The 18899-nt window shown below is 42.1% G+C and overlaps 5 protein-coding genes and 1 long non-coding RNA gene across 18 annotated transcripts; 4 read left to right on the top strand and 2 right to left on the bottom strand.

Annotated features, from left to right (window-relative positions):
* Positions 1–545: 545 nt before the first annotated feature.
* On the top strand, positions 546–3737 carry LOC117192592. Of its 7 annotated transcripts, none has more exons than XR_004474381.1 (6): positions 546–585; positions 1393–1454; positions 1513–1767; positions 1820–2518; positions 2583–3206; positions 3265–3737. XR_004474381.1 is itself a non-coding variant. In XM_033397311.1 (3 exons), exons 2-3 carry the CDS (start codon positions 3179–3181, stop codon positions 3537–3539), a joined length of 303 nt encoding a protein of 100 aa, XP_033253202.1. In that variant the 5' UTR covers positions 2232–2518; positions 2583–3178; the 3' UTR covers positions 3540–3737. The 7 variants fall into 7 exon arrangements, 1 of the variants encoding a protein (XP_033253202.1); XR_004474383.1 differs by having other exon boundaries at positions 547–585; positions 1393–1431; XR_004474380.1 differs by having other exon boundaries at positions 565–691; positions 1393–1431.
* Positions 3738–5337: 1600 nt separating this feature from the next.
* Positions 5338–7443, top strand: LOC117185844 (retinol dehydrogenase 12-like). Of its 7 annotated transcripts, none has more exons than XM_033397289.1 (6): positions 5343–5469; positions 6171–6209; positions 6291–6545; positions 6598–6754; positions 6817–7076; positions 7141–7443. In XM_033397289.1, the coding sequence occupies exons 3-6, from the start codon at positions 6298–6300 to the stop codon at positions 7370–7372; spliced, it is 897 nt and encodes a 298-aa protein (XP_033253180.1). In that variant the 5' UTR covers positions 5343–5469; positions 6171–6209; positions 6291–6297; the 3' UTR covers positions 7373–7443. The 7 variants fall into 7 exon arrangements, with proteins under 7 accessions (XP_033253182.1, XP_033253180.1, XP_033253178.1 ...); XM_033397287.1 differs by having other exon boundaries at positions 6171–6232; XM_033397290.1 differs by having other exon boundaries at positions 5347–5363; positions 6171–6232.
* On the bottom strand, positions 5394–6009 carry LOC117192596. The gene is made up of 3 exons (XR_004474387.1): positions 5740–6009; positions 5567–5668; positions 5394–5481 (listed from the first exon to the last, which is right to left on the bottom strand). It is a non-coding gene; the product is annotated as an uncharacterized LOC117192596 (long non-coding RNA).
* A 6207-nt stretch (positions 7444–13650) lies between the features above and the next one.
* Positions 13651–14433, bottom strand: LOC108158500 (RNA-binding protein 48). Its single transcript, XM_017290814.2, is given in 3 exon segments — positions 13651–14003; positions 14064–14208; positions 14261–14433. Coding segments are annotated over 3 exon segments (492 nt in total). The 5' UTR covers positions 14354–14433; the 3' UTR covers positions 13651–13749.
* A 362-nt stretch (positions 14434–14795) lies between these two features.
* Positions 14796–16762, top strand: LOC117192571 (ribonucleoside-diphosphate reductase subunit M2-like). Its single transcript, XM_033397284.1, has 3 exons — positions 14796–14944; positions 15172–15396; positions 15699–16762. The coding sequence occupies exons 1-3, from the start codon at positions 14885–14887 to the stop codon at positions 16572–16574; spliced, it is 1161 nt and encodes a 386-aa protein (XP_033253175.1). The 5' UTR covers positions 14796–14884; the 3' UTR covers positions 16575–16762.
* Positions 16763–16866: 104 nt separating this feature from the next.
* On the top strand, positions 16867–18883 carry LOC108158497. The gene is made up of 2 exons (XM_033397285.1): positions 16867–17459; positions 17533–18883. The coding sequence occupies exons 1-2, from the start codon at positions 17183–17185 to the stop codon at positions 18387–18389; spliced, it is 1134 nt and encodes a 377-aa protein (XP_033253176.1). The 5' UTR covers positions 16867–17182; the 3' UTR covers positions 18390–18883.
* The last annotated feature ends 16 nt before the right edge of the window (positions 18884–18899 follow it).

The following is an 18899-nucleotide window of genomic DNA, read 5'->3' as shown; positions in this document are numbered from 1 at the left end:
TATCGCCCACAAAATCAGAGAAAAGATCCAACAAAATCCACATCTAAGAACTGTAGAGGTTCACTACATTCCCGGACACGATAACATCCCTCAGAACACTTCAGTTGACGCAGCAGCCAAAGAAGCCCACAGACGAGGAAAATACACAGTGGTTAAATGGAACCTTAAAGACGCTATGTGCGAAATACACAGAATCTTAAAAGCAGAATGGGAGAGAGAATACGCCGAGTTTGCTAGTATCAAGCACCGAGGTTACTGCTCGCTTTTCCCTCAACATCATCCAAACCGTGGTTCCTAAATAAAACTAAGCTTAAAGCCATTGACGCTAAAAGAATCAACAGACTGCTTAGTGGTAACGCATTCGATAGGCACACTCTCGCCAAAATGCATGTAGTTCCTAGTAACATATGTGATACATGCGATAGTATCGATAACGCCTCGCATTTAATTTTCAATTGTACAAAGTACAACACAACAAGGCAAAACTTCCCATCTCTAAGAAAATATAATGATATTTACAAATTCTTTGAAAAAGAAAACATCAGCGCGTACCAAACACTAATTGACTTCATCGACGAAATTGATGTAAAGCTATAAACAGTACTCCAACATCTTCTATTCTTTGACTTGGCAATTTCCACCTTCAAAAGGCGGGCGGCCAAATAATCCCACGCTACTCACGGACAGCTTGGTAACTTAAACCCTAAAAAAAAAAAATAAAAATAAAATAATTTAGGACATTAAACCAACTTGCTAAATACATATTTTTGTGCAAGATATTTGCATACCTATAATCCACTAGGGCAAACAAGACTGTGGAATACCAGCCTCAGCCTTATGGTGGTCTACTGCCTCAGGTGCTGGTGGTTTTATTTCGATGTGGCATCCATCTAGAATAAAAAGGAAGTTTTAAAACCAATTTATATTAAACATATTGCTGAAGTTCTTATTGATTTCCTACCAATTGCACCTAGGCACTGAGGAAACCCATTTGCCTCGAATCCCTTTTTGCTGTTGAACCACAGCCGAAATAATTGCTATATCTTCATCATCCATTAAAAGAACCAAGAATTAATAAATCTTCCGCGCAAATTTAATGAACTTGTTATTGGCATCAGCTGTTTTTGACGGATGGTGGATGGTGGCAGTGTGAATCGGAGATTCACATCTGTCAAAAAATCCCACCATTCCCCCGGGATGGGCTCAGTGTGCAGAGCCTATAAAGTATATTTCCAGCCAGACAACAACAACAATTACTTGAAAACAGAGCAATCGGTATCGATAGATACCAGTGTTAACAAACAGCTGTTTGTGTTTATTTCAATGTCCATAGATAGCGTTTAATTTATAGCTCATTATATTACTAAAATGGGGTTTTTTTCGTTCCTAAAGAGTCGCCCCATCTTCTGGCTGAGCGTCACCGGAACTACGGTAGGCGCCGCCTGCGCCATAAAGTCTGGGTTCCCGTATTCATTTACAAATGTCCGGGTTTGACTGCCTTCCCTCTTACAGAGACCTTATGCAAGGCGGAAAATTCACAAAAGAAACCGATGAAACGAACAAAGTATTCATTGTGACGGGGTCGAACAACGGAATTGGAAAAGAAACGGTCAGGGAACTGGCGAAACGGGGAGCAACCGTTTACATGGCATGTCGAGTCATGAAAAAATGTGAGGAGGCCCGAGAGGAGATTGTGCTGGAGACCAAAAACAAATACGTGTACTGCCGTGAATGCGACTTAGACTCAATACGGAATTTCGTTGCCGCGTATGTATTCAGTTCTACTCTATCACTGTTTCTTAATACCTTAACCTTTTAGCTTCAAGCGGGAACAGAAAACGCTGAATATACTTATCAACAATGCTGGTGTCATGCGCTGTCCCCGGTCACTTACAAAGGATGGCTTCGAGATGTAGTTGGGCGTGAATCATATGGGCCACTATTTACTTACCACACTGCTATTGGATAAATACATATATTTTATTTTGTTGACACTCGAAGCAACAGTCGTGTTGGCGCTGACTCTTACACATTGCGTCTCATAGCTGCCTTAGTTCTCGCGGAGGGTTTGTTTCCTTCTTAGGGAACGTCTCGGATGGTGATGCAGTGACTCTTCCTTGCTACGCTTGCAATGCGCCCAAGAAACCAATTAATTAGCTTATATTATAAGTGTAATAGGCTATTCACACTGACGACCATCCACCATCCACCATCCATTTCGGGGATGGTCCGTAAGGTTTTGCCGTTCCGAAAATTTCCCAGTTAGTCCACCATCCATTTTGGATGTTCCTAAACCGCACGTTTCTATGCGATAGTTAGCCGATGGTTTTCAAATGCAACTCTGAATAATTGTCATTCACAATGGAAAAATGGTATTCACTGCGAAAACGTAAACAATGATTGTGACAAAATTAACAAAAAACAAAAACAACAACAGAACAGCTCGGAAGGACAGCAGACCAAATTTTCGAATAACTTATTAATAAAATGGATTTAGTGCCAGAAAACTCCTCCAGTGGTACGTTGAATAGATATATTTGTTTTTTATTGTTTATAATATATAATATTATTACACAATGCAGCAAACAAGAGAACAACAGCAGGCGGCAGGGTGACATGGAGTGCCGCGCTTGAGAGCCTGCTGATTGACATATGGAAGGAGAAAATTGAAGATTTCCGCGGACCACGCAAAAATTCACATGTGTAAATTAAGTTGTCCGTATGTCCAAGTAGCCTTAGCTGCTTGATGCGGTGGTCCTCGTGCGGGTTCCGTGGTATAGAATCCTTTATGAAGATTATGTTGGAGAGATAACTGTCTCTCTTATCACTGGCCTTGTGGTACAGTGGTATAGAATTAATAATTCAAAGTGTTTACGGCTGGTTGCCGGAGCAAGGTTTATTAACAAGCGTTAGCTTTCGTAATAAGAACAGAACTAAAACTAGGAGCCACCAGCAAGCTGGGGCATAAGCTGAATCAAAAGTATTTAATTGCCAAAGAATGCAAAGCTACAAAATATATGTACTTAGAGCTACAAAGCTACAGTCGGTAAGCCGACTTGGCATAAGCGATAATGCTGATCTTGCGGCATGTGCAAGATATCAGATTACCGCCGGTTGACCGTCACATTCAGGGCGCTGAACTGAAGTTCGCTGATTTGGCATCTTGAGTGCAAACAACATGGAGCAGAGCACATTGGACAACGACAGTAAGTTTTATTAATTTATTGCTAAAAAAATATATTTCATTTAAGGTGTTCATTGCAGATCCTGATGAGTACTTTTCGGATATTATTGAGATGGACCTGGACGGATCTTGTAGCTCCAGCACCTTGTCTGGGCGTCCGCCAAAGAAAAAGAAAAAGACCGACATTTCGTGGCTGGCAGAGATCGCCCAGGAGCGTCTCGAACAACAAAAGGACCACCACAGAAAGAAGGAGGAGCACGACGTTAGGCAGGGGAAGATGGTGCAGGACTTGATCAGCACCCAAACAAAATTCCAGAACGACTTATTAGAAGTTTTAAAAAATAAAAATAAATAAGTTTTTAATTTTCATTACGGTCTACACAATATTTTGCGATTGCAGATCGTATCTGTTCTGCTGACTGATTAAAGTCAGCAGAACTGTTGCTGGTATCGGGCTGTTCGCGCTGCTCATTTGTTGCAAGATCCCAATTTTCATTAATCGCGCTGTTGTGCATATTTAATATATTGTGTAAAATACAACAGCTCATTATTATGGCGCTATTATTTTTGTGGTGGCTATCAAGACCTTTTCCGATTATTCGAAATCTGGCTTTTAAATGCCCAAATGCATTTTCCACCACTCGCCTTACTTTGGAAAGGTTGTAGTTAAACGTGCGCTGTTCCAAAGAGGCGACTGTGGAAAACGGGTAAGGTTTCATCAGCTTTTTAGAAAACCTAAATGCCGATTTCCCGATAAGCATTACAGGGACGTTTAATCCGCTTATTTCCTTGGCTTTATCTTGGAGTAATGCCGATGCTTCGATATGTTTTGCAAGGCTTGACTTCTGGTATATCATCGAGTCATTGCACCTTCCTGCAGAGCCGATATTTACATATGTAAATCTGTATCTAAAAAGAATCGGATTTAAATAATTTAGGGATTTGTCAGAAGTAGGCTAGAGTACGCGTTCTCATCATTCTGCAACCTGTCCAAATCTGCCTTGGCCAAAATCAAATCCCACTGCAACCATCACCTCAGAAAGTCGCTGGGTCTGATAATCTGCACTCCCGTTCCTATCATATATCACATGGCAGGAGAACTTCCCCCGGACTACAGGATGAGATTCCTGGCGGCGAAAGAGTTGGTTAAGGTGTTTGCATTTAATCTCCCAGCAAGTGAAACAGTGTCAGCAAATAGGGATTTAAACACGGACACAGCTTCGTTTTGCACTAAAATTAGCTCCGACTTAGAATTTTTCAAGGGTTCTGCACCCAACAAGCACGCTATAGACCAGTTAGGTATCATGCTGCTCCACGGGGAAAAGAAGGATCAGCTGACAAAGGGTGGTTTTGAAATCTATTACACGGATGGGTCAGTCGCAGATGGGCATTCCAGCGCCGCTTTCCTGCACGATAGGACAGGTTTTTTAGATAGCTATTACACGCACAAAACCCTTTCCTCGTTGTCCGCCGAGCTCCTTGCTATCGAGAAGGCATTAGACCATGCTATTTTGTACAATTTTCCTCGTGTCGCGCTCCTGACAGACAGCAGAAACGGGGCCCTCATTCTGGCGAAGAACATTCAGGATAACTCTATCGCCCACAAAATCAGAGAAAAGATCCAACAAAATCCACATCTAAGAACTGTAGAGGTTCACTACATTCCCGGACACGATAACATCCCTCAGAACACTTCAGTTGACGCAGCAGCCAAAGAAGCCCACAGACGAGGAAAATACACAGTGGTTAAATGGAACCTTAAAGACGCTATGTGCGAAATACACAGAATCTTAAAAGCAGAATGGGAGAGAGAATACGCCGAGTTTGCTAGTATCAAGCACCGAGGTTACTGCTCGCTTTTCCCTCAACATCATCCAAACCGTGGTTCCTAAATAAAACTAAGCTTAAAGCCATTGACGCTAAAAGAATCAACAGACTGCTTAGTGGTAACGCATTCGATAGGCACACTCTCGCCAAAATGCATGTAGTTCCTAGTAACATATGTGATACATGCGATAGTATCGATAACGCCTCGCATTTAATTTTCAATTGTACAAAGTACAACACAACAAGGCAAAACTTCCCATCTCTAAGAAAATATAATGATATTTACAAATTCTTTGAAAAAGAAAACATCAGCGCGTACCAAACACTAATTGACTTCATCGACGAAATTGATGTAAAGCTATAAACAGTACTCCAACATCTTCTATTCTTTGACTTGGCAATTTCCACCTTCAAAAGGCGGGCGGCCAAATAATCCCACGCTACTCACGGACAGCTTGGTAACTTAAACCCTAAAAAAAAAAAATAAAAAAAAAATAATTTAGGACATTAAACCAACTTGCTAAATACATATTTTTGTGCAAGATATTTGCATACCTATAATCCACTAGGGCAAACAAGACTGTGGAATACCAGCCTCAGCCTTATGGTGGTCTACTGCCTCAGGTGCTGGTGGTTTTATTTCGATGTGGCATCCATCTAGAATAAAAAGGAAGTTTTAAAACCAATTTATATTAAACATATTGCTGAAGTTCTTATTGATTTCCTACCAATTGCACCTAGGCACTGAGGAAACCCATTTGCCTCGAATCCCTTTTTGCTGTTGAACCACAGCCGAAATAATTGCTATATCTTCATCATCCATTAAAAGAACCAAGAATTAATAAATCTTCCGCGCAAATTTAATGAACTTGTTATTGGCATCAGCTGTTTTTGACGGATGGTGGATGGTGGCAGTGTGAATCTGAGTTTCACATCTGTCAAAAAATCCCACCATTCCCCCGGGATGGGCTCAGTGTGCAGAGCCTATAAAGTATATTTCCAGCCAGACAACAACAACAATTACTTGAAAACAGAGCAATCGGTATCGATAGATACCAGTGTTAACAAACAGCTGTTTGTGTTTATTTCAATGTCCATAGATAGCGTTTAATTTATAGCTCATTATATTACTAAAATGGGGTTTTTTTCGTTCCTAAAGAGTCGCCCCATCTTCTGGCTGAGCGTCACCGGAACTACGGTAGGCGCCGCCTGCGCCATAAAGTCTGGGTTCCCGTATTCATTTACAAATGTCCGGGTTTGACTGCCTTCCCTCTTACAGAGACCTTATGCAAGGCGGAAAATTCACAAAAGAAACCGATGAAACGAACAAAGTATTCATTGTGACGGGGTCGAACAACGGAATTGGAAAAGAAACGGTCAGGGAACTGGCGAAACGGGGAGCAACCGTTTACATGGCATGTCGAGTCATGAAAAAATGTGAGGAGGCCCGAGAGGAGATTGTGCTGGAGACCAAAAACAAATACGTGTACTGCCGTGAATGCGACTTAGACTCAATACGGAATTTCGTTGCCGCGTATGTATTCAGTTCTACTCTATCACTGTTTCTTAATACCTTAACCTTTTAGCTTCAAGCGGGAACAGAAAACGCTGAATATACTTATCAACAATGCTGGTGTCATGCGCTGTCCCCGGTCACTTACAAAGGATGGCTTCGAGATGCAGTTGGGCGTGAATCATATGGGCCACTATTTACTTACCACACTGCTATTGGATCTGTTGAAGGTGCTGGCTACAAGCCAAGTGAAGTATTGCTTATTTTGATTGTAATCTGTCTGCATTCTTAGAATTCAACGCCTAGTAGGATAGTCAACCTCTCGAGCCTAGCACATACACGTGGCGAAATCAACACCGGCGACCTGAACAGTGAGAAGTCGTACGACGAAGGCAAAGCCTACAGTCAGAGTAAATTGGCGAACGTCCTGTTCACACGAGAGTTGGCTAGACGACTGGCAGGCACAGGAGTAACGGCTAATGCCTTGCACCCCGGGGTGTTGGATACAGAACTCTTTAGGCACATGAGCTTCTTCAGTAACTTCTTTGCCGAGTTGGTATTGGTACCTGTTGAGAGCGTTGCAAAAATTCTTGGGAATCTCTTTTTCTGCTTTCAGACTATTCGTTAAGCCTTTGCTTTGGCCCTTCGTAAAGACCGCCGCGAATGGGGCACAAACCAGCTTATATGCGGCTCTCGATCCGGACCTGGAGCTGGTGTCTGGTGAATATTTCAGTGACGGCCAGCCCAAAGAAGTAGCGCCAGCTGGCACTGACACACAGACAGCGAAATGGCTTTGGGCAGTCAGCGAAAAGTGGACAAATCCACCGCCCATCGATGTGAAAAAATAGGATAAAACGTTTATTACCGTAAAAAGACTTTCTGCGAGTCATAAATGAATCATTTTCTACAATCGAAAGTATTCCTATCATGTTTTCAATCCTCTGTTAACTTGGCTAACAGCAGAGATTGCTATTTGCTTTGGACGCCAGCTGATCATCGCTGTATGACCGTTTTTAAAATGTGTTCGATACCGAAACCGGTTGCTTGCCAATTTGATTGTTTGAGATGCCAAGCTTTTTTGTCACCTATGTGTTTCAAAAATGAAAAGAGATTTTGGGTTAAACTTTATAATTTATTCCTGATGTTTCCTGAGGATGTCTTCAGGTCAGCGACGCGACACACTCCGTCCTTGCCCAAAACGACATCGACCACTCTAGCCAGTGGCCAACGCATTGGAGGAAGATTTTCGTCCTTCACCAGAACGAGGTCGTTCTTGCAGATGATTTGCGCGGGGGTACGCCACTTCGCGCGCTCTTGCAAAAGAGTGAGATACTCTTCCAGACGATTGTAGTTCAGCTTCGTTAGGTCAGGCTCGAGGATTTGCTCATGGGGGCCGCCTAAAAGCAGATGAGCAGGAGTCAAAACGTCTAAATCATCAGGATTTTTTGAAAGCGAGAGCAAAGGGCGAGAGTTAACAATTGCAGTGATCTGACAGATCAGAGTGCGCAGCTCGTCGAAGCTAAGCACAGATGGTCCAACTGAGCGGTACAGGTGATATTTTGCGGTCTTCACGGCCGCTTCCCACAACCCGCCAAAATGCGGTGAGCGAGGTGGGATGAAACGACAGTCGATCGAGTCAGCCAAGCAGGATTCGTGGACCTCCTTCATATGCGGTTCGCTCAGACAGCCTTCTTTAGCTCCAGAAGCTCGTTCTTGGCCCCAACGAAGTTTGTCGCATTGTCCGACCAAATTTGACTTGGCCTTCCTCGAGTGGAAGTAAAACGCTTTAGTGCGCCTAGAAACGATGCGGTGGTCAAATCCTTTACGAGCTCCATGTGTATAGCCTTAGAAGTGAAACAGATGAATACGCTAATGTAGCACTTGATCGGAGGCCTCGTGCGGATTTCTGAACGGTAGAAAAAAGGTCCACAGTAATCTACTCCAGTGACTTCAAAAGCTCGAGATTCTTCCAAACGTTCTTTAGGTAGGTCTCCCATGATGTGTTCAACCATGCGCGGCCTAGTCCTGAAGCATCTCACACACTTGTCGAATTAGAAGATGCGTTCCTTGCCGAATATCAGAAACGGTGAGTCCTGGATGCCTAAGACGATGTATAAATTTATGCATGTAGGCGAATGTGCGCTGCATGCGAAAGAATGAATTCGCAAATTTGCATCCGGACGTGAGATCGTCATGTGGAGACGTGATTAGCAATCCTCTCTTGCGAAGCTCCAAAGTTTCTATGTTGTTAGTAGGAGATACAGGCCACTTATCCTTGGAGCCTAGCAAAAAGGATGGGCCGTGAAACCATAGCTCTGACTGGATAAGATGGTTGGGAAGCGAGCCTCTCGAGAGAATATCAGCAGGATTTAAAGATGCCATTCCATGGCTGCCGTCAACTCCTGAATTGATGCCACTCGATTTGCCACGAAAACTTGAAATTTAGCTGGCTCGTCCCTAATCCAAGATAATGCTGTTGACGAATCTGACCAGCAATAGAACCGACCTGTAAAGATTCCCATGTCCTTTACATTCTGCATGATTTTCGCAAGCAAATGGGCTCCAATTAATTCCAGCTTAGGAATCGATATAGTCTTTAGCGGCGCCACTCGCGACCTTGAGCACAAAACGTGGCTCGAAGACTGGGCTTCCCTGGACACGACATACGCGCACGCGCCTTATGCTTCTAAGCTGGCATCACAGAATACGTGAACTTCTGTAGCCACACTAGAACGAAGAACCAAGCGAGGAAATGAGATCCGAGAAATGCTTGCCAAACTATTTCTCAAGTCCACCCAAGTTGAATGCAACGCAGATAGTAGGCTTTCATCCCAATCCAAATTTTCTCTCCAAAGCTGCTGAAGGAAGATTTTGCACCTGTGAATGACTGGATTTATCAATCCAAGAGGGTCGTTGAACCGCGCAATCGTAGATAAAACCGACCGCTTTGATGGCTTTGAGTTTGTGTCCAGTGCGGACAAAGCAAAAAGCAGCTGATCCGAAGCAGGGTCCCACGCAAAGCCGAGAGTTTTGGCTATGTCGCTTCCATCATTAAACTTTAGGAACTTCTCTATGTCATCTTCAGGGGTTCCCTCAAGTACTTCCTGGTGACTGGAGCACCATTTCCTAAGTCTAAAATTACCACGGGACAGTAAAGCTGATGTTTGGTGCATCTTGTCCATGACCTGTGCGACCGAATTACCGCCCGAAATAAGGTCACCCACGTAAAACTCCTGCCGCAGAGCAGCTGAGCCGAGAGGGTAGGACTCACCCTCGTCGATGGCCAGCTGGTGCATTGCGCCACTAACCATACAGTATATAGATGTGCCAGTTCATACAACGAAAGCGTCACACACTGGCTAGCGCGTTCAGTACCCCAGAGTGACGTCATCATGAGAGAGAGAGCGCAGAGAGAACATCTTTGCATGTGTTAGTACACACGCAATATGTTTCGACAAAAATATGTGATTGTATGCTTTTTCAGATTTTTTGAACTCTCTCAGGTCTGGTTCTGTTTTGCCATCAGCATGTTTTAGTGTATGGGTGCACATGCATTCTCACGTACTTTGCGTGTGTGTGTTTAGTATTGCTGGCCGCTAGAACTGAAATTTGAGTTTGGTTCTTGTTTTGGGTCTTTTGATGGACTGACCTACTGCCACAAAATAAATGAAGAATGGGCAGGGGGTGGGGGTATGGTACACTAGGGCGCGGGAAATGAAATAAAAGCTGTTATTTGTTTGATTTATACCACAAAATATAAAATATTACAATAATATAATTACACATTTATTTCCTTATTTTATATATGTATGTACATATATACTTATGTAAATAAATTTGCATAAATATATATATTTCTTTCTATAAATAGAGGATATGCCTTAAGAATGTTCATATATGTAACTACATATATACATATACGTAAATACATACATATGTACTTAAAGTCGCCGCTCAAATTGGCTCCCGATTGAAGATCGGGAACACCAGGGAACACCACGAGGAGGCCATTATATATTAAATGGGGTCAAAAATTAATCTGACCTTTGAGTCGACTTGATATGACTTAATTTCAAGACTTTTAAGTAATTAAGTCACATCCATGTTCCCCGACTAAAATTAAATCTGTTAGATATATGTATGTACATACATACATACATACATATAAATGAAAATAAAAAATATGCAAAATATAATAAACTTATACAAGTTAAATTTTTATATTAATAAATTCAACGTATTGAGTTTTCTTGCGGACGAAGTCCGTGTTCTTTATTTGACGAATAATTAAAGACTACTTTTCAATATATTTTGAGGCCCTATTCTTACTGTGGGTTCGCGACCGCGGAATGTTGCAGCGATGCAACGACAGCAGTTCAGCCGTGGCGAGGTATTTCTCGGAATCCCTCGCCGTTGGCGGATATCGTCCAGACGCTGATCCAGCAGTTTTGGCGATCTGGAGCGGCTCGTGTCGGTTGCTGGTGTTTTGGCAACTTTGTCGTTAACTTACATACATTTTATAAAATTATACATTTTTGGACTATGCTTCTTTTTAAATTGAATTTGTGAGACTTTGTCTCGAAATGCCGATTAAATATATCAAAATAAAATATACGAATTTAATAAACTTTAATATTTATGTACATATGTATGTACATAAGATATTTTATAATTGAATTAGAAAATTTATGGGTATTGTCCATGAGAGTATTCAAGGTGCGACCGGCATCTAAATTTTGCGTTGCAGATTACCGTCGGAAAGCGCGCGATTGACAATTGATTTGAAATATATGTAAAACCAATTCCATTTATATTTATGCATATTTATTTAAGTATATATATATTTTTTCTTATATTGTATATTTAGATACATCATTGTTTTAGTTATAATAAACAAAAACGTCGAGAACCTACGGCGTTTGCATAATTTTTATAATTTATAATAAACCTGTTTATAATAAGGAAATAAATGTGTAATTATATTATTGTAATATTTTATATTTTGTGGTATAAATCAAACAAATAACAGCTTTTATTTCATTTCCCGCGCCATGTACCATACCCCCACCCCCTGCCCATTCTTCATTTATTTTGTGGCAGTAGGTCAGTCCATCAAAAGACCCAAAACAAGAACCAAACTCAAATATCAGTTCTAGCGGCTAGCAATACTAAACACACACACGCAAAGTACGTGAGAATGCATGTGCACCCATACACTAAAACATGCTGGTGGCAAAACCATAGCTCGCAAACGACGGTCAACACTTTTTCCCTTTGCTGTCTCGTCACTGACAAAACCGAAAAAGACCACGAAGACACGGTCTCTCACTGAGCAGAACACTTTTTGTCTCTTCGCTTGTGTCATGATGCAATTATACAAGGTGGTCTCGTCGGCAAAAGTTAGTCCCTTAACGTATGCTAGCAATAAGTGCGAGTGAAGGGCACATAGTATAGTGAGTGTGAGGGAGACGGTATATGTTGATGTTGATTAACCCTTAACAGGCCCGTGGGTTTTAAAATTTTAAAATAAAATGATTTTACTGATATATTAATATTTAAATTTTATGCAGCCATTAATAATTTTTCTTCAAAATTTTTAGTTATATTAAAATGTTCTTTTACATAATATATAAAGATTACTTCTAATTCTGTGGTATTTTTTTATATGCGTTTTATAATTTTGTTGTTGTCGGGACATAAGGGTTAAGAATATATCAAAAAATTCGTCCGTGAACAACCTTCATCATCAACAAGCAAGCATGCACTGACGATAAGGGACAACACGAACGAACTTCGGCTCCCGACGAGACCACCTTGTATAATTGCATCATGGCTTGTGTTATGTGTTTCGGGTTTTCGGGTGAGCCCGACACACGATCGTGTCTCACAATAACAACTTAGAAAGACACTTTGGTCAAGCGCTCACAGCAAAAGTGTCTTTAGATGAGCAGAACCAAAAAAGTGTCTGAGTAAAGTGTTTTTAATTTTTTTTTCGTGTATATGTTTATTTATTCATGTTTTCCGCATCTTTTGGGCTATTGTATTGTAATATGTATATTTATTTGCAAAATTGGCAAACGAACATTTTCGTTTTGCTTTTCACGATTCATTTTAAGCTCCAATAGTCAAACCGTATAGAATTCACAAAAATTGATAGTTGCCATAAGCATCACACGTACAAGCACGCATACATACGCAAAAAACACTTTGTTCGTTCCATGATGCAATTATACATGGTGGTCTCGTCGGGAGCCGAAGTTCGTTCGTGTTGTCCCTTATCGTCAGTGCATGCTTGCTTGTTGATGATGAAGGTTGTTCACGGACGAATTTTTTGATATATTCTTAACCCTTATGTCCCGACAACAACAAAATTATAAAAAGCACATAAAAAAAATACCACAGAATTAGAAGTAATCTTTATATATTATGTAAAAGAACATTTTAATATAACTAAAAATGTTGAAGAAAAATTATTAATGGCTGCATAAAATTTAAATATTAATATATCAGTAAAATCATTTTACTTTAAAATTTTAAAACCCACGGGCCTGTTAAGGGTTAATCAACATCAACATATACCGTCTCACTCACACTCACTATACTATGTGCCCTTCACTCGCACTTATTGCTAGCATACGTTAAGGGACTAACTTTTGCCGACGAGACCACCTTGTATAATTGCATCATGGTTCGTTCACTCGCGACAAGATGCTCAGTGAAAAACAGGAACAAAAGAGAAGTGAAAAAATCGGTCTTTGCTTGAGCGAAGAGCGAGTTGAGCAAAAACAGATTTGATCGGGTCTTTTCAGTCCATTTTCTCAATGTGTCCGTCAATGAGAGGTTTTTATCAGGCACGCCGAAAGTGTCAACAGTTATTTGCGAGCTATGGGCAAAACAGAACCAGACCTGAGAGAGTTCAAAAAATCTGAAAAAGCATACAATCACATATTTTTGTCGAAACATATTGCGTGTGTACTAACACATGCAAAGATATTCTCTCTGCGCGTATTATGGTGCACAGCTGTGGGCGAAACGCCTAACCCTGCTGAACTACTACCACCAGATCCGCGAATCGAAGCCGAAATAATGACAAATCAAAACCCTTTCCAACAAGAAACAATTGCAGTTCTGCTCATAGTTACGGATATCGTTTAGTCCCCCGGGGGCTCCTTACAATGTGTGGAAAGTAATAAAAGGTCAGAATCGGTCGTGTATTCATCCCTCGTCATTTCATTCTCTTTTTGGCCGGTGTTGAGTCCGTCTGGTCTGTGCGATTTCGCCTAGTCCGATGTTCCACCTCCTGGCTTCGTTTCATCAGTTTCTCCCGCAGCTCTTGCAGAGTCTCTCTTTCAGGCGCATAAGAGATGTGCAGGGTTCCGCCGTAAAACTGTTAGGCATCCAACTGCCGCTTTGCTCGTCGTGCTACCTCGAGTCGCTCAAACTGTACGGCAAAGACATCTGTAAAAGACTCCAGTTCCACTGCAAACAGGTGTAACTTAGTTCTGTGATCAAGTGATCATGACAGTGTTTTGCACGCACTCTTTGCAGCCATCTCCGAAGTTATACACGCACACGACTGCAATTTTCCAAAGCATTGCAGCTTGGTCTTAAGATTTCCCTGAAGGTTTATTTTAGGCACTCCGAAGATCAGCAAGTGCCTTGACTCGCTTGCAACAGTATAGACCTGAAAAACTGGGCATTCGTTATGGGCAAAGCTACCTTTACTGTGTCCGTACCTTTACTGCCTTTAACTCCCGCCCCTGACGATACGGAAGTCGTGTGGTGCAGTATTGCAGTTGATGGTGGTGATCGGTAGTTGCAGAGTCCATAACAAACGAAATTTCGAAAGGAAAACATAAATTAATTAATTTTTTTGCAAGCCGATTATCGATTTATCGTCTTAAAATATACTGGAAAGAACTAGAAAATACTATGAAAAGTATAAAATTTGCAAGGTGTGTTAGCTAGATATGGTAGCAGGAAAATCAATGTGACCAAAATAAATACCGATAACAAAACCGAACTTATCCCACTTAGACCCCCTCTACTTTTCCCGCCTAAAGAAAATATGGGTTGTTTTCATTTTCTGCTTCTTCTCCAGTGCCATTCACATCAGGATTCCCATGTGTATTTTTTTTCGTATTTTTGAAAGTGACCCGTATATTTCGGTATATTTCTATGGGTCTGACCGATAATTCCGTTTTGGCGGGAAAAGTAAATAGCTTGCCGCCCGGCATATAAGCCAAGAATCGCCGTTTTTCCAATCATTTTATTGTGAAGTTTCAGACAACATACAACTGGTTTTCCGCGAAACATATTAACTTTTCTGACGACACTTTTTAAGAAAAATCAACTACAAAATGTCTCAGGCTGCTTCCAAGGAAAATATTGCCGACAACATGGAGAAATTCTCGCTGAAGGTAAAAGACACGTTTATGCAATGAAATTTACATGCATGCATACGAATGCAAATTACAAGTATATAGGCTATACATAGCCACTCGTTTTTCATGTGTATGTTCCCGTGTGAATACGTGAAATGGCGCAATATCGCGCATCACAACATACATATGTACATACTATACATTTTTAAGGGCTTGCTAACCATTCAACTTACATATTTATCGTACTATGCATACATATTTAGAGCCCCAGCAAGAAGTTACTGACTGAAAACGCTCGCAAAATTTCCTTTGTCAATGAAGAGAATGGCGCAGTTAAGGAAGCCGAGACCAGCAAGGCAGCGCAGTCCCTTATGGAGAATACCGGATCGCCGTTTGACCCTTCTATTGAGCCCCTGCTCCGGGAGAATCCACGCCGCTTCGTTATATTCCCTATCCAGTACCACGACATCTGGCAGATGTACAAAAAGGTATGTACATGTGTGTGCTTGTATGTATGCTTATGTGTATGTGTCTTCTTCTGGCCGGTAATTTCATGATAAAGCGCGTCAAAATCCAGTCACGTCGGTTGCGTGCACGATTGCATGAATCAAACTTTATGATAGGGCGTCTGCAGCCCCAGCCCTTGCGGTATGTGTTTACTTAATGAAACATGAATACGTTTTTGTGCGGGAGATCCGACCAAAGATAATAACAACTACGAATAAAATGCATTGAATACTGTGTATGGTATCATACATGTTAATACTTTGACATTGTATTCATCTCGCAGGCGGAGGCCTCCTTCTGGACCGTGGAAGAGGTGGATCTATCGAAGGACGCGACGGACTGGGCCCGTCTCACTGACAACGAGCGCTACTTTATCTCCCATGTGCTGGCCTTCTTCGCTGCCTCGGACGGCATTGTTAACGAGAATCTGGTCGAGCGCTTTAGTCAGGAGGTGCAGATCACGGAGGCACGTTGCTTCTACGGCTTCCAGATAGCCATGGAGAATGTGCACTTCGAGATGTACAGCGTGCTCATTGACACCTACATACGGGAGCCGCAGGAGCGCGACTACTTGTTCAATGCTATTGAGACCATGCCGGCTGTAAAGCGCAAGGTGGACTGGGCCATGTCCTGGATATCCTCGAAATCGGCCAACTTTGCCGAGCGTATTATTGCCTTTGCGGCCGTGGAAGGAATCTTCTTTAGCGGCAGCTTTGGCTCGATCTTTTGGCTGAAGAAGCGTGGTCTCATGGCCGGTCTGACCTTCTCCAACGAGCTGATCTCCCGTGACGAAGGTCTTCACAGCGACTTTGCGGTGCTTATGTATCACCATCTAGTGCAGCGGCCCAAGCGCATCATCGAGATCATCAGGGATGCTGTGGAAATCGAGCAGGAGTTCCTCACTGAAGCCCTGCCCGTCAATTTGATTGGCATGAACTGTGTTCTCATTTCCCAGTACATCGAGTTCGTGGCCGATCGGCTGCTAGGGGAGCTCGGTGTGGGTAAGATCTACAACACTAAGAATCCTTTAAATTTCATGGAGATGATCTCGCTGGACGGAAAGACAAACTTCTTTGAGAAGAAGGTGGCCGAGTACCAGCGCATGGGTGTCGTAACGAGTCGCTTAGACAACGTGTTTACCCTTGACGCCGATTTCTAGGGCTGGTCCCGTCCGAGGGCTGGCATCTCAATATTAATATGTAACCAAGAGTTTTTATATGTACTTTGTAATAGAAATGTAATTAAGATTAAGATCAATCACCTCCCCATTTATAACTTGACCTAGAACATTATTGTATATAAAACATGATAAATAAGTTAAGATATAGACAAAACATATACACTAAATGGACGAGTCTTATATTTTTGTAACGCCCATTTGAGCGGGCGGCAAATTTCAATAATATTCTCAATGGCGGGAAAAGACTTGTAGAGTCGCCGTTTTAGATTTGAATGAAGGCATATGTATTGTAGGTAGCGTGTGTATGCTTTACATTTCACGTGTATCGATAGTCACGAGGGACGTAATCAGCTGGATAGCAGCTTTTATCAGTTTTTAAGGTGATGTGATTGTTGCTGTTGTCTGTGAACCGCTTATAAATAATTCAAATACTCCACTTCTGTTCATTTTCTATAATCAGTGCAATCACACTGCTTCTGCTGCTGCTGCTTGGATTATCAGTTGGCATTAAAAAGATGCTTGGCAATACCTGAAATGCAAACAAAACGAACGCCGTCCACAGTGAGATTGCAGAACATAAAGATCAAATGAACAACGCAGGCACTGGGAATGAGGAGCAGTGTGCTCTGCTGGCGGACTCGTCCGCCAGCTCTGGGTCGACGGCATCTGTCTCCGATGAAGAGACAGCTGCAAGGCAGCCCAGGATCAAGCTGCGGGGAACCATGAAGCTGCAGCGGCGAACGCGCTTGCCTCTGCCAAGAATTTTGCGTCGGTTTGGATGCTACACCCTAATGGCATTATTTATTTTCCTTCTGCTACTTGTCTACCTGCCATTGATGTACATGGATGGGCATAAGCGTCGAGGTAAGAGAAGCCGCTCAGGATGCTGTTGCTATTGTATTGATCTTCGTCTTTTCGTTTTATATTCCGTTGCCAGTGGGTTTACCGGACTGGACACTGGAGACCTCCCGGAGCATAGGCGATTACATAGACCCTGTGCAGGAGACAGCACTGATTGTGCCGCGGGAATTTTGTCGGAACAAAACCTTCCTGATAATCGCCGTTTGCACTAGCTTAGGCAACTTTATCCAACGACAGACAATACGAGAGTCCTGGGGAAACACTTCGGAGTTTAACTACGGAGCCTTTGTGAAGTTGCATGGTCATTTCAAGGGAAACTACTTGCCACCGATGACGGCGCGCCTGAAACATTATGCTGAGTACCTAAGCGGTGAAGGTGATTCATTGTCTGCTTCCGTACGAATTGTGTTTATTGTGCGTCGCAGCAAGTACGAATCCCTTGTGGGTAACGAAACGTTATCTCGAGTTCACAGCGAGGCGGATAAGTACAACGACATTATTCAGATGAGCTTTGTAGATAGCTACAACAATCTAACACTCAAGTCGGTGATGGCCTTGAAGCACATAAGCCGAAGTTGTGCCAATAGTACCGCCTACTTCCTCAAGTGCGACGACGACACCTTTGTAAATGTCCCCAATCTGCTGCACTTTCTGCTCGGCGGCTCCGTTCCGCTGTACAATGATACTCTGGACTATCACGATCGTTACACATTCCTTGTGAAGTCGCCGCATATCACGCGACATCATCACCCGCTCTTCAGTTTTGCCAACTCAAAGCATCTGTGCGCCTTCAAGGGCAGCATTACGCAGCATCAGGTAAAGGACGACACCATGGTGGAGGCATGGAACTATGTGTCCGACTACAAGATTAGGTGCCCGCCGCCAGGTCGTTACTTCAACCACATGCGATTGCACAAACGCCCAAATTGTTAGTAATAGAAGCGCCCAAGACAGGCTTGAATGACAGATGTTCTTCTTGCCCCTACTTTTTAAAGACCCAGAAATACTTCATTATTATTTATACACGCCGCACAATTTGTTATTACTCACAAGAACCCACTTTATGTTCCTGAAATTATAATTAACAGAATACTCTAGCACATCTGATATGTCCACATATAAGAAAAGTGATATATTAACCCCAACAAACCAATCAACTCATAGATATAGTGCTTGTATTATTTTATACCCGGTTACATTGAAGATCGCAACGTATATTGAGTTTTTGTTATTCCCATCCGATGTAATATTCTTCTGTCAGATCTAATTGATCTAATCGAATGTAATTTGCGTGTGCAGAAGCTCCATTAATCCATATCATTTAAAAATGTATTGCATATAAGGTGTATCACATAAATATATGTAAATGTACTCCTCCGTTCTAAGCTTCCGATTTGTTGAATCAAATAAAACAAATGTAGACTACACTAGATGTTTAAGTAT

This window comes from Drosophila miranda (assembly GCF_003369915.1).
Source record: "Drosophila miranda strain MSH22 chromosome Y unlocalized genomic scaffold, D.miranda_PacBio2.1 Contig_Y2_pilon, whole genome shotgun sequence".
Classification (NCBI taxonomy): domain Eukaryota; kingdom Metazoa; phylum Arthropoda; class Insecta; order Diptera; family Drosophilidae; genus Drosophila; species Drosophila miranda.
This window is presented reverse-complemented; position numbering and strand designations above follow the sequence as displayed.